The following is a 25,711-nucleotide window of genomic DNA, read 5'->3' on the forward strand; positions in this document are numbered from 1 at the left end:
GCGTTGTTATTGCCTTTATATCAGCCTTTTAAATGGATGCGCTTGCCTTCAAATGACATGGATAGAGTGTCAGTCACCTTTGAAGGCTGGGAGCCGGGCAGTGGGATCCCTTGCAGACCGGAGGAGGAAGAGCTTAATGAAGCCTCTTCCACCAAGTCCTCTTTATCTTTGCCACAGAGACTTCTGCTTGGCAAATGTCCTCCTCCCTTTAAAACCTCATTTCCATTTGAAGAGAGCTATTCCCCAACTGTCTCTTGCCACTCATTCCCTGTCCCTGCGAATCCTGCTCCAGGTCCAACCCCAGCAAGATATCAGCTAATAAGCATTCCCGAAGGGATCCTCCCAACCCCACAAGGAGAAGGGAAACAGAGCTCTGCCTTCCTTTCAAGCCGAGGGACCGCTGAATTACCATCACCCGAAGGATGGAGAACGGGACTTCAAACCCTGGGGTGGCTTTTGATAAATACTTTCCCAACTAAAGACTTCGTTTAATCCAGCAGCTTCTGAGTCATAAGCAAACACCTTCTAACAAGCAAACAACCAGAAGTGAGTCTGTTAGGGGACAGGCCTGTCCTACTGCTGATGGGGACAGACAGGCTGGAGGCGAGTTATTCCCCACTGAGATCCTGCAGGAAAAAAATCCAGCTGATAACACGGCAAAAATGAAACCAGGCATTTTTCACTGTGTTGTATGCGATGCTTACTAAGACTGAAGTATCTTGTAATTCACTGATTTGGCTAATTTTGTAGTCCTATGGCTCCTGCAGGCAAGATACACAACACACACACACACACACACACACACACACACGTCCATTTAAATGAACTTTTTTTTCTTTGCCCCCGCCCTGACTAGCACTGGGAACCCTGTGTGAAAACGGGGCAGTCATTATCCATGCCACAGTCACACGTGTGGCTGTAGCTTGAGACACATCCTTGTGCCGAGGAGAAATGGCACTAGCGACATTTCCTTCAAAAGTTCTGTATTTTAATTTTTTCAATGAGTCAAGCGCTACCCATGTCCCCTGTTAAACCCCGCCCCCCATTGTTCCTTACAAAAAGGGAATAGCACAGAGGCTAAACTTGCTGGAGCACAGATGGAATTTAAAAGGACGTTTGTCCTTGTGTCATGGTCTAAAGCGAAGGGGTGTTATTGCAAGGGTCAGGACTCCATGTGTGAAGCTGCCTGACAACAGAAAGTACTTTTATCAGGAGCCCAGATAGTCGCAGGCAGAGGACGAACCCCAAGCTCACAGAAATAATGGATTTAAAAATTTACAGATGCAAATTCCCACCAAACTGGAAGACGGAGTGGGAGGATTTTCAAATGATACAGGTGAGTCCTGAAACCTTTGTGACTTGCAGAAATGGGACTGGGGGTAAGGGGAGTGTCACTACAGGCAAACCCGGGAATTCTGATCTGGCTAAGGTAAAAGTACAGAGACGGTTATGCCAGATTAATCAGGACAGAAATCTGTATCTTCAGGGGGCGACATTAATGAGACTCTGAGGAAACAAAGGCAAAATCTGTAAATATCTTGAGCAGCTTCGATAAGAACATTTGCATTTAAAACAAAGAAAGAATCCTTTATGTGCACACCAAGGCAGATAACCCGTCCTTGGAGAGAAAAGTCACAGCCCAAACTTTTAAATGGTAGTGTGTGTGTGTTTGAGCTAAAAAAGAATCCAGTATTTCTCAGGAAATTGTATTCTTCTAAATCATATGTTTTAAATACCCATCATAATAATTTTAACATCTTTTAAAAACCAGATCTCTTAAGAAGCCTGAAAAAAGAAATTTCTACTGAGCAACAGTAGGCCAGAATTATAAACGGGAGAGAAATGTCATTCTTTAACTCAAAAGGAGAATGCAGTAACCTTTTTTGTCTAACTCCACAGCAGTAATCAAGCTCTAAGATACTCACTAGATTTATAAACTCTATTTCCACCAAAGGTAGAAAAAACTCTTACTACATGGGAAAACTTCTCGGAACTGACTTAAAATTTATTTTAAAACACTTCACTTACACAATATTGTGGCTTCAAAGGTCTAAAGGACTTGCCTTTGGTTATTTCTAAGTCTTGTTTTTTAAGAAAATAGTTTCTGTCTTTGATTTCTTTGCCCTTGTACCTGTGTGTGTGATTGGTGGGATTTTGGAAAGCAAACAGACTGGACGGGACTGAACCTGGCAAGGCAATGAGAAGCGTCCTAGATATTTCCCACCACACGCAGCTGCTACTCTCAAGAAGAAGTTCAACTCATTCAACCTGTATTTTGTAAACCTACTGGGCAGATACAGGAAACAAGGGCACAGAAAGTCCCGCAGGTGGCAAGTGGTAAGAAATCAAACAGAGACGGACTTCGGCGATATTCTTTCTGCACGTTAGCTAGGGAGCAAGGTGGTATCCCTCTGGTTTGTTTTCTAAAAAAACAACACGGTTTAGAGCTGTTCTGGCCAGTCAACCGTAGCCACCAGCCACGTGTGGCTACGGAAATCTTAATTAATTGATTGAAATGAAAAATGCACTTTCTCAGTAGCACAAGCCACAGCTCAAGCATGTGGCTGTTGCATGTGGCCAGCAGCTACTGTTTCAGACGCTGCAGATATGGACCGCGGTCACTGTGGGAGCTGTGGCTGGACATCGCCGGTTCAGAGGATGAAGTCAGGAGAAAAAGGACAAGGAATGACCTCAGTGACCACAGAAGTACATCTAGAAAGTGGGCACGGTCATCTTGCTATCTCGGGATGGTAAGAATTTCTTTTAGAGCATGTAAAAAACTCACATGAATATCCTCAAGTTTTAAAATTAACTGAAATGCGTGGGGTACTGATTATGCCAGAAGGTGCTACGTGCTTTACGTGTATCCACCTTATTTAGTCTTTGTGAGAGTAGGCATTATTGTAATCCCCATCTTAGGGACAGCCAACAAGGGTTAGAGAGAGCACGAGCATGACCCAAGATCACAGAGCCAAGACCTGGATTCCAAGCATGCCTTATCTCTCAAAGCCTGTAGGGTGGCCTGTAGGAAGGCCCTTGGAGCTGGAGAGAATGTCTCACAGCTACACTAGCAGACGCTCCCGCCACAATGGTGGCCTCTGCCCACATGGATGGCTTGTTCCAAATTAGCCTTCTTTCCCCTCCGCGCCTAGTATCTTCCTGATGTTGAGCTTGATTATTTTCTATTAACAACGGAACACTCTCGCTTACTAATGCCATTCTCTTCCTACTCTCCACCACCCAGCTCTGAGCTTCCCAACAGTGTCCCGAGCCAGTTCACCTAGAATGGAGCCGCCATCCCTTCACAGAGTCTGCCTCGTGTCCCATCCCTCCTCCAGACAGACTTACAGGCTTGATCGCTTACATACCCTGTTGAGAATCAACGACTTCACGTTACAGAAGGGAATTCTAGTGACATAGTATTTCACTCGATAAAGGCTGAGCAATGATAAACCATTTCCTCTTAGATGTGGGTACTCAGGGTTCCCGGGGCAACGAGCCGGTGCTCTGTTCCTCAGTTTGTAAATATCTCAGCCTGCACGTGGGCAATGTCCCTGGAAATGGCTTAGAAAATTAGAGTGGCTCACTTGTTGCCCACTACTAACTTTTTTAAAGCTCTTTCTCAATTGCTCTGAGGCTCGATGGGCCCATGCCTTTGGCCCGAGACGCAACCGAGTACCCCTTCTGTGGATCCTGCAGGGGCGACAGGGACAGTATCCACTACAAAGGCCAAGGAGGGGGGCAGCCTTGCCTCGGGCCTCGCAGGCCTTACCTCCGGGGTGAGCCATCGTCGTGGGGCTGGATGATGACCACCTTCACGGTCACGGAGGTCCGGAGCAGGTCAATCATCTGCTCGTGGGTCAGAGTGGCCACGGCCACCTTGCAGATCTCCACGAGGCGGCTCCCTTGGCGAAGGCCGGCCTTCCAGGCGAAGCCGAAAGGTTCCACGTCTGCGACGATTCCTTCGAAATTCACGTGGAAGCCAAGCTGGCCCAGCCCGTTCCTCCTCAGGGTCATTTCCACCGTCTCGCAGCCTCGCGTCACTATCTGAGTGGGGGGGGAGGGGGAGACCGTGAGACGTCGCTGTGGAGCACCCCCCCTCCCCGCTGCCCCCACCAGCTCGAGGTGCACGCACGGGCCTCCCAGCCCTGCCCTCCAACAGCCCAGGTGACACGCTAAGGACATCGCAGTGCCGAGTTCACCATAAGCAGCCGTGGCACTGGATGCAGAGAACAGTGGACGTAAAACAGCAGCTTTACTCTTCAAAGGCACAAATACTCCTGATACAGGCGTCCTGCTTTTTCTTAGAAGACACCGACCCCAGAGCTCATGAGCGTCAGACGGACTCTCGTAACTCCCTCCTCCCCTCCCCCATGCCAGTGGGCTTGGCTCTGAAGCACATAAACCCACTGCTCCAGACGGACGGTAGTGACGGCAAAATGTAGGCTTTTGAAACGATGACAGTTTCACCCACTAAACATTAAAAGCTACTCAGACAATTCCATCCAACTTCTAAAATGGCCCCAATCCCTTCCCAGCTAACACACAGAGGGCTGCTCCCAGGAGGGCAGCCTCAGAAGTCAGGATGTCAGGAAACGTGTTCAAGCGCTCTCTACACCAGACGGCCCTCTCTGTCCTCCGGGAAGTCCCCTTGTGGGGGTGGGTTGCCCCTGCTTGCCTGGGTGGTGAGGACCATTTAGTTCCAATGTGGGCAGGTCCGCCAGACTCCCTGGCATCCGCTGACAAGGGCACTGTGCAGGATGGTGCTCTGGCAGGGAGCAGAGACCCTCTCCCCCAGCCACCATGCCTGCGGGCCACCTCTCCTTCATGGGGTCCATCTGCAGGGGGCCAAGGGCAACCCCAAGCAGTGATGGCTTCAGTGCTCTAACCTTCCCGAAGAGCGTGAGTGTACAGCGGTGTCATGAAAAGGAATGTGGAAGCCAGGTGGCTGGCTTCCCACACCATGCACCGAGACCCCAATCATTACTTAATGCCACCCTCAAGAGTGCTCACGGAGAGTAACGTACACGCACGGACAGAAAGACACAGGCTCATTAAATGTCACTCGATGACTACGGCGTTGCTTATTTGTGGGAAATTTAAAGTCGGGATGTATCACACCCGTATCCCTCAAATCACAGAGCTCATGTATAAAGTTGCAGTTTAATAAATGCTCCATTTCCAGGAAACACGCTCTGAATACCCAGACTCCTGTTCAGTGAGACCTATGAGTGCAAGCACAGCTGTGGGACTGGGCTGGTTCCGTGCATGTCCGCTGTGTCTGTTTCCATGGTTACCCGCACGGGGACACACATGGCCCATCGGCTTCCCACAGATACACACGACAGCTGGGGGCTCAGGAAAACGGGGCGAGGCGTTGCCGGTCTTTGCAGGGAGGTTTTGAAAGACTGACGCTTGCAAAGTTATGAACTGAACTAACTGGAAATTGTCAGAGAAGGACACACCCTGAATAAAATTTTCCTTCACTTCTTTTTCAACTTTGTTTCAACGCCGCTTTCCCACCAAAAATCTATGTATGTGTGACAATGCACTTGTCAGGTGAAAATGAGCGTCCACACATCAGACTGAAGAGTGAACAGACAAGCCCTTCCTGGGCCCTCTGTGTCTCTTCTCCTTATTTCTTCCAACTGCCTGCAACCGGCCACACTCTTGCCATTTGCCGGTTCTTCCTCCCTTCTGTTCCTGGCTTCTTAACATTCGCGGAGGGTAAGAGTACAGGAGTTCCTTACATACTTCATGGACTCCATCACCGCAGGAAGACGGTGGCTTCCTACCCGCGTACCTACCCAAGACCACCCACACAATCGGTGGGGCCCGGTTCCGAGTGGAAATGCAGGGCCCCTGGGTCAAACACTATTTAGAACTTCAAGAGGGTAACAGCAGACACTCCAGCAAGGACGGGCTCTTCTAAGAGCGGCCCCCCTGAGGGCGGGTCGTGGGGTGCACACGACTGCAGTGGGCCCTGCCTGTCCCCACTTGGGTGTCGGCTCTCATTCCTTCCTGGGTCTGCACCTGCATAATGGACGCCTCTAATTTCAGTTTCCACCACGATAAAACGCACACCGAGTCTACCACCCGCCGGCCAGCACTCGTTCCACATATCTGCACTGTGAAGGCGGGATCCTGCTTGCCACCGCCCTATACCAACCTCATGCTCCAATCCCTCAGCTGTCTGGGGGATGGTCTGTTTCCAAAATCTCCTGCTGCAAGTCATCTTAGACACACAATGTATTTCCTCAAACACGTTCCGGACAGCAGGCACCCTGTCACATTAGCCACATCACTGCTCTTCTAGAAACATGGCAGAATGGGGTCCACAAAACAGCGAATGGGGAAGGACCTATGAAAGGTGCATTTTCGTGGTTGGGGAAGTGGCGTTTGTTTGTATTGTATTTTCAGGAGCACAGACTTTGATGACTCAGTGGCTCTCCTAAAAAGAACTATTTCGGTTTCATCGAAAACACAGTGCGTCTCAAGACCCACAAGGATAACTCGGTTCTCCAGACACATAAACTAATCATGTACTGAATCATCCCCAAATCACATCTCTGTTTGTGCCCGTACACCCGATAATACTGTTGAGCTCACTGAGGTCTGTTCCTGTAAATAGCGTCTACAAATAATTAAATTATTTCTCCAAGGCTAGCAGACACTGACTTGATTGTATTGTCTCTAATACATGGCCTCAAATAACAAAGGGGAGATTTATATTTGGTGGGAGGAAAGGGGACAGGAAATGGGTAAAAATCCTCCTTTTTTTAAGATCTGTAATTGACTAAATCTTTTCTAAACACTGAAATATACATCCCCTGGGGGTAAGATTTAAACATGAGAAATTCTTTCATCACAGCATGTTTGGGTTCTTATACTATTTTTGATTTATTCCTATCATGGGTTTGACAGACTTGAACTGAAATCTGGATCTTTCTGTGTGAAAATCAGGAGAAGAAATATTAACTGTTACACTCCGTGGACATCATTTAGGGGTTCTGTACTAAAAATAACATTGAAAAAAAATCTCTTTCAGGACTGATTTTTTTTTTTTTAAAGTCAAACTTAATGGGTAATTCTATAAAACCTCCTTAAGAAACTGTGGCAAGAGAGTAATCATATATTTAATCTGGCAGACTAAAGAAAAACACCTGCTAAACACACTAAAGAAAAACACTAAAACACGAAAGAAAAACACACAGAATTGAAGTTGCAAAGAAAGCATGGTCATTCGTAGGGTGAAGAATAACTGTATGCCTGCTGGTCTCCCACTGAGAGGATCCGGTCATGCCCGTCTCTATACACACACATAATATCTAGACAATTCTCTATTTTGTTCTTTCAAATACTATAAAAATATATCCTGATGTTCCCTTTCGGAAGTTGGTTTAACATTTCCTTTCCAAACAGTCCGTAATGGGTGCGCCTCCACCACTCACATATTTAGCAACTGCTCAAAAGGACACAGCATTTAGAGTTAAGCCCTACAGCCATACAGAGCAGTAATGCCTTCCCTAGCTGCCACAATCAGGGCGGATTTTCCAGAGTGGAAGCCATCATAAATCTGGGATGGAAGACCTAAAGATGGTGGAAACACAGAACCTGTACTCACTCCTAATCGCTGGACAATTTCCCTGACGTCTTCAGCACAGTTGTCCACGGAGGACAGGAGAATACATTCCCCTCGCTCGTAGAACACTTTGATGCTCATTAATCCCGATGTCCACCCAATGACGTCCCTGCAGGAGCAGTTGAATACGACGTTCCTGGAGGCCTTTTCAATCAACATTATGAACTCATTGGAAATCCCAAGAAGACATTCGATGTCAGCAGACTGGCCGAAGTCCCGAGCTATGACGTGCCACATGATTGCTCCGACGCTGAACAAATGGGCATCCTTCCTTGGCTTTACTTTCTCCTTTTTCTTTGCGCCCAGTGTAATGAAGCTGAATTTCACAGACGTGTCCACAGTAGCGGTCGTGACAAAGTTCTCCGCCAGATCCTTCAAGTACTCTTGCCTCGTTCGAGTGGCCATTGCTCGGAACTTTTCTGACTTATGGGCTGCGTTTTCTGCATTGATCACTTTGGCTAAAAGGAAGTCCCGAAAAACTGCTGACTTTGGAAAAGTTACTCCTTTGGGAATTGGTGGACCAAACGGTGGCACATCTTTTGATCTAGAAACTCCAACACTGAGAAAGGGAAAAAAAAGAAAAAGGAAACCAGATGAGTGGTAATACTATAATATTTACCTTCAGTACACATGACAATACTCTCAACTTAGGCTATCTGTTTTGTAGCTTTTTGTTATATACTAATTTCTGGATGCCCAGGGTTTGTTTGTGTCTTTGTTTTTCTAACTCAGATGGGCTGGTGCTCTAACTCTGCAGCTGGTCATCACTGGGAAAGACAGTGGCGCTTCCAACAGAAATGAGGTCATGGGCCCCAGGTGGCTGCTTGGGATCTCACGGGTAGTGGGCACCATGATCACACTTCACAGGGTCAAAAGTTTTAGGTGTCCCATTTTTGTAGGAAATGCTCACTTGGTCACATGTGGAAAATCTCCGTGGAAGTTTTACGGGGGTAACATTTTAAGAGATTGCAGGGACTGAGAAGATCAAGTGTGGAGTGACAGTAACAACCGCCTTAATGTGTCCAAACCGACAGTGACGCTCCCCGACATCAGGCAGAAGGTGTCAAACCCGTCTTGGGATGAGAGCAACTACGAAGAGTGAATTAATGGTCATCGACGAAGGACCGGACTGAGGGAACGATGAAGCCCAGAGCAACGACAGCATCTACTCCCCAACGACAGAGCAGCTACCGAGAAACCGAGAATCGGTACTAACGCCACGTCTGCCCGGGCGGATGTTCCCTGTGTTGCAATAAACAAAGGAAGCAATCCGTGCTTCATCGTCGTCGTCGCCGAAAACCTGGAACGCGGCGAACTGGAGTATGAAAGAATTCTGTCCAGATCTGTTCTGTCGGGTGTCTGGAAAGTGGCTGCTTAGACTCTTAGAACAATCACGGTCTCCAGCTCTCTCTCACCTTTGCTTTCATCCGCATGCTCCGCAGAAGAGGGAGTCACTTCTGGGGAGCTGGGCTGTGGGATTCCTATCCCGCTGGTGGCTGGGGACTGTAACTGGTATGAAAGGGGAGGGAAGGACGGATTCCCTTTGGGACAGAGGAAGCTAATCCATCTAGGGACGGTAGTGCGTGCACGAAACCAGACAGTGATGGGGCAGACCTGACTCAGGTCCTCAAAGGAAGGTGGTGGAAATGCTACAGAGGCTGCCATGTCTTCGGTACCAACCTCAGAGCGGACTCATCGCCCGCCCCCCGCCCCCGGCCCTGCGACTAGACTTAGAGTGGACATTCTAGACTGCGTAGGAATTAACTGGTCCTCAGGTTTTAACTCTCAGAGAGCCGTCACAAAGCTAGCTGGCCTTGCGGTGAGGCTGACCACACCTTGTAGCTTCTCCTTTATAGCAGTCAGTGGGGTCATGTGGCCGATCTCCGCACTGGGACCGGCCATCCCATGAAACTCACATGATCACATCCCCTCATTTTTTTTTCCTCCCAGTAATGAGTACATATTCCTGGAAGAATTTTACCCACAGAAGGCCCGGGAGGTCCACTCTCACATGACACCTTGTAGGATTACCTTTTTGCACTTAGCTCTGTGGATCTCAAGCTACTCTGACTGGCTGCAGGGTGCATGCACTTAAGCCAAAGCCTCAGGGAAAACTTTTTATCTAAATATGTTCCCAAAAAGCGCTCACTGAGGAGCTCTGTAGGGGTTAGAGGGCGGTATCTTATAAAAGGGCAATTGTTTTTGTCCCAAATTATTGACCCTAATATCTAACGGGACATTCCTTCCCCCATGCACAGCATATTAACAACTCCACCAGCTGGAATCCTGTGTATCTCAGATCCAAGCTGTATAAGAAAAGCAGCCAGAATTGAGGTCTCGCTATTCTAGGATTACTAATGGTATTATGGAATGGAGAGCCATTAGAGATCGCTGGTTACAGAAGTTTCTAGAATTCTTTCAAATAGAACTGAGGTCAGAGGAATGTCCTTGGCCAGATTTAGATGATTTCCAATGGGCTGAAACAAGAAAGTGTTTCAGAATTTTTCTTTCTTTCTTTCTTTTTTTAAGATTTTATTTATTTATTTGAGAGACAGAGACAGAGTGCGTGCATGCGGCAGGGGTCGGGGGGGGCAGGAGGAGAGGCAGAGAGAATCTCACACAGACTTCCCGCAGAGCACAGAGCCTGATGTGGGGGCTCGATCTCACAACCCTGAGACCATGACCTGAGCTGAAATCAAGAGCTGGACTCTTAACCAAACTGAGCAACCCAGGTGCCCCTCAGAATTTCTTATTTTAGCCAAGGAACTGGATGCCATAGCTAAATGTAAGACCCCCCACTGAAAGCAACAACACGAAAATGAGCATTCCCGGATACGCAAGTTAAAGGGTTCTGGGAAAGCAGAGTGGTGGTGGGCAGATGCCACGCCCTGTTTGGGATTCCAGCCCCAAGGCTTGCTGAGAGTCTCTGAGCTAGCGACTTAATCTCCCCATGCCTCAGTTTCCTCCTCTGTAGCATGGAGGTGAGACCGTGCCATTCTCAAAAGGCCATGGTGAGCATAAAACCAAATACTGCAGGCAAAGCTATTATGATGCAAACTGCTTTATCGTTATTAGTATCACAATCACCGCTTTGGTCATTGATTTAACACTACCATCTAATTTTTGACAGAAGGGACTATGCATTACATTTTCAAGAAGGGAAGCCGTCGCTTTGGACAGATACGGCCTCGCTCTTACTCGGCAGTGAGCTACCAAGCCTACACAGCGAGCAGTGTACGCATTCATTTACCACAGGATTCATGTGGCAAAGAGTCTATCTTGGAAAGTAGACAAACACATCAGTCCCTCAAGGTTAGCTCTGCAGCAGCTCTTGCTGGCAAAATTAAAGTACTGGTTAAGTTTGCTTTTTGAAGACTTCAGACTACGATGATGGTACATGGAGCTTTCGGGATGCTGCCTCATCGTCTCTCTCTAGGCTCCAAGAGACCCAGCCTTACCTCCTAGGAACCCTGCTGCATCCATGGGAAGTGCCTCAGACGACCTTTGGAAGGTAAGAGCATGCCTTTATGTGTTTCTGGCCTGGCCAGTCATGACGGTTTTTATCAGCAGAGACCATCTTAACCCAATGATATTTGTTGGTCGGGAGACCTGGACTGTTTTTTTAATCCTTCCCTTGGTAACTATTTTAATGAATTTACTTTGTCACTGGTGAGTTTTGAGGAATAGCATATGAAAGAATCCTATAAGGGATTTTTGGAAAATGTGAGCACTGTAACGTTATTCCATGGGACAGAGTTCATGTGGACTCATGAAATGTTAGGGAATTTATTTGACTACAGTATTCAAGAAGATTATTACTGACTCGTGGAGGAACACTCATGAAGTTTTTAAGCATGATCGGTATAGATGTTTATGAGGCACTTCTCAAAATCTGAGGCACTCTACTGACTTTATGTTTGAATCTCATAGCAAATGGTAACTAAGTGATACCAATGTGGTTTCTTAAAAACCAACGATTCCACAGTTGAGTGATTTGCACAATGCTAACCTCTATCATAGGAACTGGCCACAGTCTGCTTTAATTATCGGTAAGATCTACATCTAGCCCGATACTGGTTTCAACATCCCTCCCTAGTCATTTTACTAAAATCTGAAAATCTGAAACAAATGAAAACAGACGTTACTGTTAACTTAAAGATTTTTGGTGCTCACGAACTGCCTCGTGACAGAAGTATAAACTAAAATGGAAAGTAATTAAAAAATACTTGATTTGACCTAAAAGCAGCAGCCAATAAAATAACACCAAATTCTATAAAGCCTTAGGCTTATGTTTCTCATCCATTATGAAGGTTCATTTAAGATTATTCTCCATAATTACCATTCATCGGGTGAGATCTCAGAAGAATCATCCCACTTACCATGTTTGTACCAACATTATCTGCTTTAAACCTATCTTTGCGATAGGAGACGTCAGGCTTGTTATAAACGTCATTTTTTAAGGTCGTTCTGGGCATTCAGGCCAGTGGTCTTCTGCCCAGATGTGACTCAGGAATCAGACAGATGCTCGGGTCAATTTCAGGTCTGTGACATCAGCGTACCACACAGCAGGGTCGGAGAATGAGCCCATTTTAACAAGCTGTGAGGCCACATTCGGGCTGAGAACGACCAGTTTATAGACTCTGTGTTCCTTTGAGATGGGCTGGGCGTGGCGCAGGGATATCAACCAGCAACATCGAACACACAGACCAGTTTCTCTGCGTTTAGGAGAGCACGCCCTACAGTCTTCCCCGCCTCCCCGCCCCCTCCCAGCACACATGCGTGCGCCCCACTCGGCCCAGGAGGCAGCTGAAACAGCACTTACGGTTTTAGGATGATAAAGGGAAATGACCTTTGGGGAGTGCCAGGAACACTAAGAGGTGTTCTGCAGAATTTCTGCTATTTATTCTACACGCTCAGGTAGGTCCTCTTAGCCTCAACTTTAAGAGAACGAACGAAAGTTTCCCCAAACTCAAGTAACTCGTACAAAGCACAGCGGACAGCACAGCCGGATTCTAAATGCAGGTCGGACACCCTCCTTCCAGGGGCAACGACCTCCCCGAAAGGGGAGGGGAGAGGAAACAGCCAGAAACATTCGGATTCAGAGGCACACGCACGGCCTTTGGAAATCACCAACAGGAGCGTCAACTCTGGTCCCGGGAGCCCCGAGGGAGGGAGTGTTTCCAAGATCTTGGACGAGAAGCAGTGTTTTCCCACTACCGCCATTACTTCCGCTTGGGAAGAGCTGAAACGGCCACATCTGCCACCTCAGAGGCTGGGATCAACAAAGCTCTGGTTCCAGCAGCGGCTGCATGCAGTTTTTAAGGGGAAAACTGAGGAAAACGTGTAATCTACGATTTTGAATGCCTAGGCATTTTCGCTGCTCAAAACGGGAAGGAGGCAATTATTTCATACAGAAAGCACCTGAGTGAAGACAGTGGACATATAATTAGAAAAAGAACCCAAAAAAGGATAATTATGGGGTTAGAGAGAATAATTAGAAAACAAAGATATTTCAGGAGACGGGGTGCTGCTGAAATCCAGCCGACGGAATGGAAGACCAGGGTCTGCTCGCTCACCTGTAACACACATTCTCGGTGCACGGGTTGTGCACTTTGACGATGACAAAGACGTGCTGGAAATGGGACCGGATGCTTCTCGGAGTAAAAGGAAGTGCTCCGGGCTCTTGGAAGACAATGGTCACAATGTCATTTCCGATATGCCTTTTCCTCAGAAGCTGCGGTCAGGAAAGAGAACACACACAGTTCCAGACGCGGTTTTCCGTAAAGACAAAATACAGCCACATATACAACTCGCTCCTCTGTCCGTGTTAAAGGACGGATTCAGAAAGCAAAAGCCCCTCTCTGAAAGTCAGCACTCCTGAATGGGACACCAGAATAGCAAAACGGGCTACGTCCGAAACATCTATGCAAAGACAAGATGAACGCAGTTCATCTCTCGGCGCTTTAAAATTCAACTCCTTTCAAGCTGATTTACTAGGTAGTTAGCACTCAAAAGGCTTTCAGGAATTTTTTTAAAGGTTTTATTTATTTATTTTTGAAAGAGAGCACAAGCAGGGGGGAGGGGCAGAGGAAGAGGGAGAAGCAGGCTCCCTGCTGAGCAGGGAGTAGGACTGGAGGGGCAGGGGGCTGGATCCCTGATCCCCGGAAACTGAGATCATGACCTGAGCCAAAGGCAGAGGCAGGCTTCAACGACTGAGCCAGCCAGGCACCCCCGCTTTCAAGAATTTTATGGTTTAAGCGCTCTTCAACTTAAAGCAAGGAGACAGAGTAAAAGAGAGGATACAGATTTGCTGAAAGTCCTACACCAGCGTGTGAGGGCCTTCCCCGCTGTCTTGTGCTCCCCCGCAGCTGGCTAATTTACGATTCAAACTACTTCACTGAAATCTGGCCTTTCAAATGGGATTCGGAAACACAGAATTGTACCAGGTTAGCGGCTGGAAAACTCCATGGTGTATAATCTCACACATTACAAATGTGGCAGGAGACAAGGAACCCCAGAGCAGCAACACTTTATTATTATGGTGATTATTTTATTTATTTTTTATTTTTATTTTTTGAGTAGTGACACTTCCGCAACACTTCCACTTTTCATCTCCTTTTGCCCAGAACACTCCCTTCGCCACGAGGTGCTCCCAGACAACTCAGGGCTCTAAGTTAGGCATCTCCTCATGTGGAAGGAACTTCTGGGAAGCCTGCATGGGCAACTCCAGCCACACACCCGGGTCTACTTGGAGGCATTAGTTGTAACAGAACCAGGTTGATAGCTGATTTACTTCTCCCGCATCAGGTCATCACCGTCAGGAGGGCAGGAGAAATGTCCTGGTGACTGCTCGGTCCCAGGACCCTGTGATCATGACCTGAGCCAAAGGCAGATGCTTAACGGACTGTGAGTTCCTGGTTTCTGATGGCCTGCCCGGGACACGGCCGGCACCCGGCCCGCAGCTGCCGAAGGCATACCTGACTGGTGCAGACACAGGATCCCAGCCACACCACGCTGTGCAATAAAACCATGGACGCAGGTCGATAAACCCGTACACGGGGCACTAAGTTGACGCAAGCAAAACCACAGTGTCCGTGCTCACCAAGTTTGTGATCTTCAGTTTTAATAGATACAATAATCTTTATAGGAGCTGGTGATGTCACGGCAGGAATGAGATAATCTCAGGTAGTAAATCTCTCTTTACTAGCAGTAACAAAGACAATGAGCTTGCTCTTCAATTTCTTTGGCACCTACACAACACAGCCTCACCCTAAAGAGCATTAAGTTCAACTCTTAAAGCCTTTTCAACCCAGATACAAAGAAGATTTCATTGTCAGGCCCCTGACTTGTGATTTCGCATAATAAAAGGTCTGGGAACTTGGGGATGAAATGTTCCTTCTTCCAGGGTTCTCTGATATGCCAGTTAAATCACTGATTCATATGCTGAGAAACTCCCATTTAAATCACCAGGGTTCAAGTTCACACACACACACACAAAAGTCGCCTTCCTGTCTGGGTGAAGGTTTGAAACATACGTTAACATACGTTAATACAGACCCAATGAGCCACCTCTACATTTAAGAATGTTTGCTAAATATCTAAGTCAAAATATGCCAATTTGGACACATGTAAAAAAAAAAAAAATCAGTAGCCAACGAGGTCCTTTACAGTGTGATTATTTCCCCTTCCTACAGCAGACACAGATGATAATCACTGTAAATGTTTCACGTAGAGAACGGAAGCAAGTATACATATATATCTACAATAAACATCAACAGACACGCTGGAAATCATACTGGAAGACGATGTTTTTCCCTCGTTGCCACAATAACTGAAGTACAGGGTTCCCAGGTACTAAAATAGGACAAGGGAAAATCAGGAACGAATGAAAAATAAAAAAAAAAAAAAAAAAAAAAAGAAATGTCTTTTTAAATACCTAACACCGGGGCACCTGGGTGGCTCAGTGGGTTAAGCCTCTGCCTTCGGCTCAGGTCATGATCTCAGGGTCGTGGGATTGAGTCCCGCTTCAGGCTCTGTGCTTGGTGGGGAGCCTGCTTCCTCCTCTCTCTCTGCCTGCCTCTCTGCCTACTTCTGATCCTCTGCCAATTAAATTAAAAAAAAAAACAAAAACCTAACACCGTGGTTCAACGTATTTGTTGAACTCGGCACACAAAATCTGACTCTGTGGTTGACTTAATGTCTTGAAACACAAGAGTTCTCAGATCAAAGGGCAGAAGACGGTGCGTGCAACGGCCAAGGCCACGCCGTGAATTCTGCAGCCCTTCCTCCTTCGTGGGTGCTGCGTAACCCCCACCCTTGGCCGGCCCTCTCAGTTACGTGCGTGGGGCAGGCATGAATGCATGAGTCTGTGCATCCTCACTCCTGAAGGAGCCACAGCGAACAGGACAACTTTTCCCATCCATTGGCTCTTCATCTGGAAGGAAGACACGGGGTCCGGGTCTCTACTTCCCAGCACAGGATTACTGAAAGCACCACTTAAAAGGCTGGTTCCCTCGAGGACGTGTCCCTTTCTAAGCATACTCTTTGGCTTTGTAAAATGTTTTTAATGGTCTGGTTAATGGAACCAGGGTCACAAAATGTACTTGGCAAAACAGTAAAGTGCATGGGGTGGGAGGGGCAGGGAATATGGTGATTCATGAAGAAGGGCAAAATCTGAAATTCTTTGTAGGGGAATAAGATAAGAAAACTTAACACCTTACCCATTAACGGGATGCTTGGCTTTGTTGAGAGGCTGAAGAAAAAGAACATTTGGAAAGTTCACAGAAACACTTTCAACCGCTTTCCAGGATTTTGCCAAACATCAAATAACCTAAGTAACTTCACAGGCTTCTTATCTAAAGGTAAATATTTTCTTTCGTTGTTAGTTATGTGTTTTTTCTAACTGGTAAGTTCTGTGTCACTAGAGTCCAGAACTGCAAGGGGAAAGGGGCCACAGCCCAGCAGGCTGTGCAGGGGAGCCCCTGGGTTGCCGAGCCACCTCTGCGCTATTTGGGGGAGGAAGGAACGGTGACTTGTAGCGCTAACTCCTCCTTTCCAGACATGAAGGTCCCCACACGTTTCAGCGCCAAAAGAACCACCTTCGCATCTCTGACTGTAAGAATGAGTTAATAAATACTGCGTGAGACAGATTTACATAATCCGTCCTACGAAATTTCCAACGCTTGAGTCAAACAGCGAAACGGGCATAAACTCTTGTTATGACAAGAGAAGTGAAATGTGATTCCTCACCCAATTCTACGGCAAAAAGCATCCAGATGCGACAGAAAAAGCAAGCTTCAGGTTTATTCTCCACTCCCTAACCAAACTTCAGGGCTCCCCAGGACCAGTTTTAACTCACTCGATGCAACCACCCAAACTGAGTGAAAGCTGTCCCGTAGTCCCGCTTGGATCAGAGGAGGCATCAAGTCGAGCTAGGTCAGACCTATCAGTCTCTGTGCAGACAGGCTCATTTGTTACTTTTTTCTTGGTGTAGTTAAGGTAGAAAAAGCATTTTGTACCTCATTCTGGAGGGGCGGGGGAAGCAGTCTGCACACTACGGAAGAAATGCAGTTGGATGTGGTTCACAAGTTTCTAGGAGTCAGAATTAGTGAAGAGAAAGTGTAATTCGAAACTAGAAATGGCTGGGATCTCTGGAGAGGGTCTCCTGTCTTAAAAAGCAAATAGGTAAAAATTTGAATGATTTCAAAGGGAAAAATGCATCATTTAATGATCTTATATGTTCTGAAATTCAAAGAGATGAGCCCCGAACTGAGCAAAAAATTAAGTGTATCCCCATGAAAACTGATCACAAGTTCTGGATCTCAGCCCTTGGGTTGGAATCTGACGTCCTGTGGGTAGGAGCAGGGCTGAGTGAGCCTCCTTTGACCGTGTCCTTCCCACCCCTCTGACTTTGTCACCCACCCCACCCCTCCCAGACAGCCACCCTGTCCCTCTGACAGGCTCATTTCTTCTGTCATAGGCACTTTGCACTTGCTAACCCTCTGCTTGGAAGTTTCTCCCCCACACACAGAAGGCGAGCTTCTCCCCCTTCAGAGACCTTCCTAATTCTGCACGTGTACACACAACACACACACACACACACACCCATGTACTCACTACTCAAGACTCAACACCAGTGGTTAGAGTTTTGATTTTTAAGAGCTATCTAGAGTTTCCTGTGGAAAGTAGAAACATGAACGTAGATTCTAATAAGAAAGAGAGGGAAACCAACATACGTGACCACATAAACTCACAAAATCTATACTCTGGGAAAGCCTTCCCTACCACAAAAAAGGTGAAAGCTAGGTTAACCACCCTTATCTCAGATCATCAAGATCATATTAAATTTAATTGCCATTTCAAGGATTCACCATTGAGAACTATATATAACCAATATAAAATATTATATAAAATATTTAATATAAAACATATATTTTACCAGTTGGAAGCATAAATGTACAAACCAGTTAAGCGAGCCAGGCTGAGTATTTCATAAATGGAGAAACAGAAATAAACCAAGAAAGTAGATTTTTAATGATTTAATAATAAAGTGAAGATAAGAGGATTATGGAGATACAAGTATTTCTGACACCCGGCAGCCCAACCCTATTGAAACAATCATGCTTATGGTCCTGCACAAGTACACATTCCTATTTAGGGCCTGGGGATAAATCAAATCATGGAAAGCTGAATAAGCTTTTTCTTCTTCCAAAATATTCCATATGATTATTTATAGGTGAACACAAGTGCAGTCGGGACCCATCCGTACTGTAATTTAATGAGGCAGACTCCTCCTATATATGAATGGTTTCTTAGCAGTCCCAATTAGGGACGCACAGAAGTGCACAAACCCCCTAAGACAGGCCGGCCATCTATCCAAATTAGATAGAGAAAGGGTTCCAGCCTGGCTCAGACCTAACAAGCTGTGTCTCCATTACCTCCGTAGAGGTCAAGGCTGTCCCTAGACTAACACTAGTATTCTTCAAATGGAAGCTCAGCGACCTAGGAGCTCGGCCTTATTCCTTAGGGACTTCTTGGGGGCTTGGCCATCACTTTCAAGGAGAGCAGCTCTAACTGTATGCATCCATTTAAAAAAAAATCATAATTTACTGTGTGCCAGGCTCTGCGCTACCTGTATTCATTTTATATACTGAGAGTGAAGAAAAGGTCTCTCTGTCCCAGTGAAATCTGAAGCCAACTTGCGGCATTCTCTCCACCGATAACGTCCCATGATGGCTGCTCTACGATCTGTCTACGGGATAAGCAGATGGGAAGCACACGGCGGAGACAGCCCTGGGAGACAGAATCCCACCGCCAGACTGGCCCAGAGAGACTGATGGGTCTTCAAGGAAGAGGGAAACCGCTCCAAGAGCGGGGTCTCTTATCACTCCCTGGGGCTGGCTAGGTTTTCTTTGCAGGAGTCATACATTCCAAAATCTGAACTCCTTTGCAACAGTGGTAAACTCTCTAAAGACTTTTAATACATCTTGGAATCGGCTTTCAGCTTGATTTATTACAAGAACAAACACAAGAAATAATATCTGACGTGGACGAGTCTGGACCAGTTAAATAGTCACAGATACCATGGTGCTAATGAGGCCAAAGTTACAGGTGCCGCTCGTGTACAGGCCAGAGAACTTTGCTAAGTTCAGTGGCCTCAAACTGCACTCAGGAGCCCAGCTGGTCATTTCAGACATTTCTACCCTGGTACTGAGATAATCTGCGGGCATGGGTGGGGCGGGTGGGAGAGGATGAAAGGGCCAGTACAACCTGTAACAAATTTGGAGAGTATGTGTTCGAAGATCGCACAGTGGCAACATTTATCTACAAACAGAATATTCTGGTAACAACCCAGGATTAGCAAAATATTAAATGCCGAAGCAAAGATAATTTTGTGAATTTATTGATAAATTAGCCTCTTAATTTCTTACCTATCTTGGCCTCAGTTTCTCATACCAGAGCTCTAGGATTGGGAACAGGGAAAGAAAATACAAATTAAGTCATTTAAAACGCTCGCACTTTATATCTAATAAATGATGAAACAGTAACCATCGCTGAAACATACTGAGCACGCTCTGTGTGCACCATTAAGTGCCTTATACGTATTAGCTCATCTAATTCTAGGCTCCATCCATGAAAGTTTCATTTATTCCTTGGACAAATGTTTACTGCCTGCCTACGTGCTCAGGATAGCATTTGGGGTGCACAAGGACACCTCGATGAAGAAACGAGATCAAAGTCCCTATATTCAGGGATAAACTAAGGCACAGAAAATTGTGCCCAAGGTCACAAAGCTGGTAGCTGGGATTCAAATCCAGATCCTGTGGCTCCAGAATTCTTGCTCTGTTAACAACTACATTTTTCTACTGAAGTACATTTTCTACCTAGAAGCAGGAAGCTTCAGAGAGGGCCCTAGAATCACAGAAATCAGACATGAGGACGGACATGCATGAATCGTCTAGTCCAAGTATCATATATGCCACACCTACCCACTGCCAAACCTGTAGAAAGTTCTCTATAATCCAGCATTTTTTTTTTTACTCTGAGCCCAGATCTGCATTATATAATTAATCCGGTTTCTTGAGAGGCTAAGATCTTACCTAAAGGTACAAGGCAAGTGATCCGCTGTGGCAAGTTCAGAATATGTCCACTGACTCCTATTTCCACTCCTTACCTGCCTCCCCCATCCTGAATACTTGCCCACACAGTGTTTCGCACGTAGGTTTCCCAGTGGACCATATGCAGGATCGTATATATTCCAGGCACAATAAGCGCACTCATTAGAAAAGCAAAACAAACGATTTTACAGTTTTCCACCTCTAATCCATCAGCAAAACTCATTCAGTGTCATGGATTCTCACTCAAGTTTTCAGAAACAACCACCGAGAGGTAACTAAGTAAGTCTTTAAGCTACAGAGTCTGTAATGTGTAGAATCAACTTACAAGGTATATATTTCCAATTTGGGAAGCTTAAAACACCCATCCATACCCTACTCCCCAACCGCCATCTGCCCATCTACTTTTTTGTGTGAGGACTTTAAGGAGAGTTTCAGTGTGGGTGGGGGGGAGTCAGGTACAGAGAACTCATAAACCCACAGTTTTTAATTACCATGCAACCGAAAGGAGGCAGGGAAAGCCTGGTTTGAGTTCTGCTAAGAGCCAAGCCCAGCAGACATCAGAATCCCAGAGGCTGCCATATGGGAAATGATGGGGGCCCATCCAGCTTGGAGTCCAATGGCTCAAGTAATTAGGGAGCTGAAAGGGCTTTGTGGTTTGAACACTTGATGACTGGGGTCAAAAGGCACTGGCTCTTCCTTCTGCTAAAGTCCAGACAGATTTCTTGGCCGGAGTAAGCCCTATCAGTTTTCTGAGCAACGACTCACACAGAGTTTAACTACGGAATGGTTCTCGAGTATCTGCGAGACAACGGCACTGGTCTACTTTAAGCTTCTTAAAAGCGAGTGAATCCGTTCAACATTCTTGGAAGCAAATTTGTTTTTAAGAGCTAGAAATCCTTTAGGTTAAAATATTTAAATACATACATGGGATCTAGTGACTATAATTCTAAGTCTTAAAAAGCATACAGATGTATGGGTGCCTGGGGGGTTCATATAAGCATCTGCCTTCGGTTCAGTCATGACCTCAGTGTCCAGGGATAGTCCTGCATCGGGCTCCCTGTTCAGTGCCCAGCCTGCTCGTCCCTCTACCCCTCCCCCACCGCTCGTGCGCACACACACACACACACTCTCTCTGTCTCTCAAATAAATAAATAAAAATCTTAAAAAAAAAGAAAAAAACCCCACACAGATATGTGATCAAAAGGTAGATTTTCTGACAGTAGGGGTAAGAAATATGATTATTAGAAAACACTACAGATCATTCAGGCAGGACAAGGGACTGAGCTTAAGCATCAGATAAACAGTCCCAAAATCCAGCTGGCAAGGAGAAGGGAAAAGGAAAGAGGTGTTGTCACTACTGTGAAGAGCTGGGCTCATCCTGGCTGGAGGGTCAAAGGCGGTTCTTGTAATTCGTGAGGGCAGCAGGGTAAGTGGTTTCTTTGCCAGAGGTGTGTTATGACCACTTTCATAAATTTCATGAGCATTCAAAAAAAGAGAGAAGAAAAATACTGCATTGTGATTAAGTTTCATTCATTCAACAAGTTCTTCTTTTTTAAAAGAATTTGTTTACTTGAGACAGAGAGAGAGAGGACACGAGTGGGCAGAGGGAGAAGCAGACTCCTCACTGAGCATGAAGCCTGACACGGGGCTCGATCCCAGGATCCTGAGATCACGACCCGAGCTGAAGGCAGACCCCCAACTGAGTGAGCCACCCACGTGCCCCTCATTCAACAAATTCTTACCAAGCGACTTCTAGGCAGTCCCTGGTGTGCTAATGTATTTTTATAGCCAAAGAGTGCAGCTAAATGACATCAGAGCTAAACTTCCTAGACATGAAAACAACTTTGTTTCAAGTCCTGATTTAACCCAAATACAATCGACTCACCGAAACTGAATCATGCCACGAATAAGTTATAACATCCGTTCTTACAGTATTTTCTATAAATAAGTCACCCACCTGCACTCAGAAACCTAAGCTCAGCTTACCTCGCTGGCTTATGTATAATGAACTCAGTGGACACCGGTTTCCATTAAGATTTTGCCTAGCAAGCAATAAAGGTGTATGTGGAAGAGGTTCCAAGTTTTCTAAGGAACAACTGCAATACAACTATGCAGAAATATTCCCTTTTAAAGGCCAACTACTTCCAAATGATGAAAAAGAGTCCAAAATTATTCATGCCTCTGAAGGAAAAAAAAGAAAATTCCAATAATGCTTTGCCAATTCCAAGTGCACGAAGCCCCTCGGCGGGCTGAGCTCCGATCTGGAGGCTGGAGGGAGGACTCACCTGCTGTCTGTTGTTGGGCATGTAGGGCAGCATGGTGGACACGTGGAACATGACTTCATAATCTTTGTATGTGGTGTAGAGGGAGTGAGTTCCTGTAGAATCAGCTGAAAGCAGAGGGGGAGGACAAAAACAAGTCAGGCAACTGCAAAACTTAGCAATGTGATACTCGCAAGGTTGTTTTTCCGAAGGCAATTCATTAGCCAACAACAGACCACCCAACGATCCGCCACCAGTGTGTCTTGGTGGCCACTCTGCTCTCCCGCTGTGCAGCCTTCCAGCCACTTTCCAACCCACGTCTGTGGCCTGAATGCTCAGGTGTCTCCTCATTTGCTCTCTCTCCTTGTGCCTCCCATGCCTGTCCCTCAACATGCTCACTTTTGCCATACTGACTTGGAGGACCTGCCATGGATGGGACGGAGCACGGGTGAGCAGAGGAGGCCAGAAGCCGGAGGTACAGCCGGGGGCAGGTGTGGGCGCCCTTATTTGAAGGGTACGAGCTAACCAGCAGCTCTCCTTGCCCCATTCTTGTGTGTGATTACAGTTAACTCCGAAGAGGTTCTTGGGCTCCCGATCTTCCAGAACTCAACAACATGGAACAGGACTGACTTAGTATGGAAATGAGAACCAAAAATGTTCAAGACTTCCTTCCCTGAACGATGTAATTAATTTTCTTCTCTTTGCGGCAGGCAACGCAATGGTACAGGCGGATGATTAAGAACGAAGGTGATCTCTTACTGTGTATCACTGCTGACACATGTGTAAAACGGTGACATCTGAGCCCTCTCAATCACACAGCTATTCACCTTCTGAAAAGCAGAATGATTCTTGGCAAATTCAAAACGCATCTGTATTATCAACAGATTACCCGAGACTGAGAGTTTCAGGCACCTGAACCAACACGGTGATTATAGAACACTCACATGATAATCTTAGGGTGGAATTTTGAACCACTTTGCATGTGGATAAATAAAGGCAAAAAGATGCATAGAAAGTAGGATGTGAGCAGAATTCAGGACTGCCTTTCTCTGGCTTTGACCAACATATAAGTTTGTCTACTTTTTAACAAGAAACAATGCTATTCAAGGTCATTTAAAACCAAATTCATTCCATTGTGTTTGTTGGGGAAATGGTAAGTAATCATCTTGTGTTTACGTTTTGTTTTTTTTTTAAGATTTTATTTATTTGATAGAGAGAGAGATCACAAGTAGTCAGAGAGGCAGGCAGAGAGAGGGGGGAAGCTCCTGCTGAGCAGAGAGCCCAATGCGGGGCTCGGTCCCAGGACCCTGAGATCATGATCTGAGCTAAAGGCAGAGGCTTAACCCACTGAGCCACCCAGGTGCCCTACTTTTTTTTTTTTTTTTTTCCTAAGTAAGTTCTATGCCCAGCATGGAGCCCAGTGTGGGGCTTGAACTCAAGACCCTGAGATCAAGACCTGAGCTGAGCTCAAGAGTTGGACGCTTCATTGACTGAGCCACCCAGGTGCCCCTCATTTTAAAATCTAAATATTTTAATTTTACTTTAAAAACATTACAACATTTAGCCTTCGTGGGCCTTTATTATCTTCCTTCTGAATCCTACAGTTTTTCTTTTGAATATTCATTCTAAATCAAAAACAGTCCTGAAAATTTTCTAGAAAAAAAATACAACATCCAGTTTTGCAGATTCTGAAAAAGTATTCATAGCAGACAATTTAATAAAAAAGGGAAGTACTTAAAATGTTTACAGGCAGATATTAACAAATCAACCTCTTTTGGTAAGAGAGGATATTCATCCGATAAGCTGTATATTAGCCAGTCCCCAAACAAAGCAATTATCTTTTTTAACTATGTATTAAGTACATATTTCTTATTTTTCGAAGGGCTTCTTGGAAAGTAATGGTCTATTTCAAGTGTCTCCGTTGAAGACAGAGAATGTGGCTTTGGAAGGGAATAATGATCATCTTCTTTCACAAAGAACTGACTCGTTAATAACAACGTGAAGGTCAGGGGCTGAAATGACCCAGCACATTCAACAGTTCTCATCCCAACACCCTGCTATCTGGCTGGTTAGAATTCAGCAAGAGAAATCCTTATAGATAGCTAATAGTGTAGTCAACAGGTTTCAGCTTCGGGAAATTGCAGTGAAAGAAGAAAGATGCATTTTGGGGAGAAACACTTTTTTTTTTCCTAAAAATTTATTTGAGAGAGCGAGCGAGCGAGAGAGTGCACGGAGGGAGAGTGAGAGGAAGAAGCAGACTCCCTGTTGAGCAGAGCTCGATGATGGGGGCTCGATCCCAGGACTCTGAAATCATGACCTGAGTCGAAGGCAGATGCTGAACCGACTGAGCCACCCAGGCGCTGCTGCAGGGAGAAAACATTTAAAAAAATACGATCATAATTTGTCTGTCCCAAACAGTATTACAAGATGGGTTTCTGAAATTAAATATTCTGAAACGTTTCATTTCAAATGTCAGTATGGTAATGGAGAAGGTGAACTGACAAACTTGTTCAAGGGTCTGCTGCAAATATTTCTGTGGGCAAAGGGACGCAGGCCATCATGGAAGTCCCCAGTTCTGTCACCTCTGCACGCAGACCCAAGAGGGGCTGTGTTTGACCTGGAGTCTCTAAGTCCTCCCTGGTGAGCCATCCAGTGGTCTTAGTGGTTCCTGTCCCCTCTGTTCTGGCTTCGTTTCACTTTGTATTTAAGACAGAAAGAACCCATTTTCAAGCCAGAAGGGACATCCCAGACACTGTACATTTTCCCTAGGGCTCAGATTCAACCAAGGTCCCGGGGGAGGACAGAGTAAAGACTATCATACCGCTCTCCTGAATTTAAGAAGGACGATTTTGTGTGTGTGTGCGTGTGTCTGTTCCAGCAAAGACATAATTTCATGGAACAGAATTCTCGGAATCCTCCTATCTACTACAGCAACGTCTCCGACATCTCGCAGAACACCTTGCCTTGCTCATAAAAATAACTCAGATTTGTTGATGATGAGAATCGAGGTGTCGAAATCTTGTTCTCAGGTTATCATTTCCTTGAGCGAAGGGGCTTAGTATGGCATTTGTAATGAATCAGAGACATGTATCTCCCGGGTCATAAAAATTCAAAGTTGACGGCAATGCTCCCACGTAGGGCAGTATTTATATTATCTGTGTTGCAGTGTTACAGAACGTACAGATCGGAAG

The 25,711-nt window shown here is 45.9% G+C and overlaps 1 protein-coding gene across 8 annotated transcripts in view; it reads right to left on the reverse strand.

Annotated features, from left to right (window-relative positions):
- SIPA1L2 (signal induced proliferation associated 1 like 2) overlaps nt 1–25,711 on the reverse strand; it is a 219,112-nt gene that overhangs the window by 52,714 nt on the left and 140,687 nt on the right. For all 8 annotated transcript variants that reach the window (XM_046027135.1, XM_046027137.1, XM_046027134.1 and 5 more), the window contains 4 exons: nt 22,545–22,648; nt 13,219–13,376; nt 7,625–8,201; nt 3,773–4,047 (listed from right to left, as the gene is read on the reverse strand). In XM_046027135.1, coding sequence (XP_045883091.1) covers nt 3,773–4,047; nt 7,625–8,201; nt 13,219–13,376; nt 22,545–22,648 — 1,114 coding nt within the window. The remainder of the gene's footprint in view (nt 1–3,772; nt 4,048–7,624; nt 8,202–13,218; nt 13,377–22,544; nt 22,649–25,711) is intronic.

The sequence above is a fragment of the Meles meles genome, chromosome 13, assembly GCF_922984935.1.
Source record: "Meles meles chromosome 13, mMelMel3.1 paternal haplotype, whole genome shotgun sequence".
Lineage (NCBI taxonomy): Eukaryota > Metazoa > Chordata > Mammalia > Carnivora > Mustelidae > Meles > Meles meles.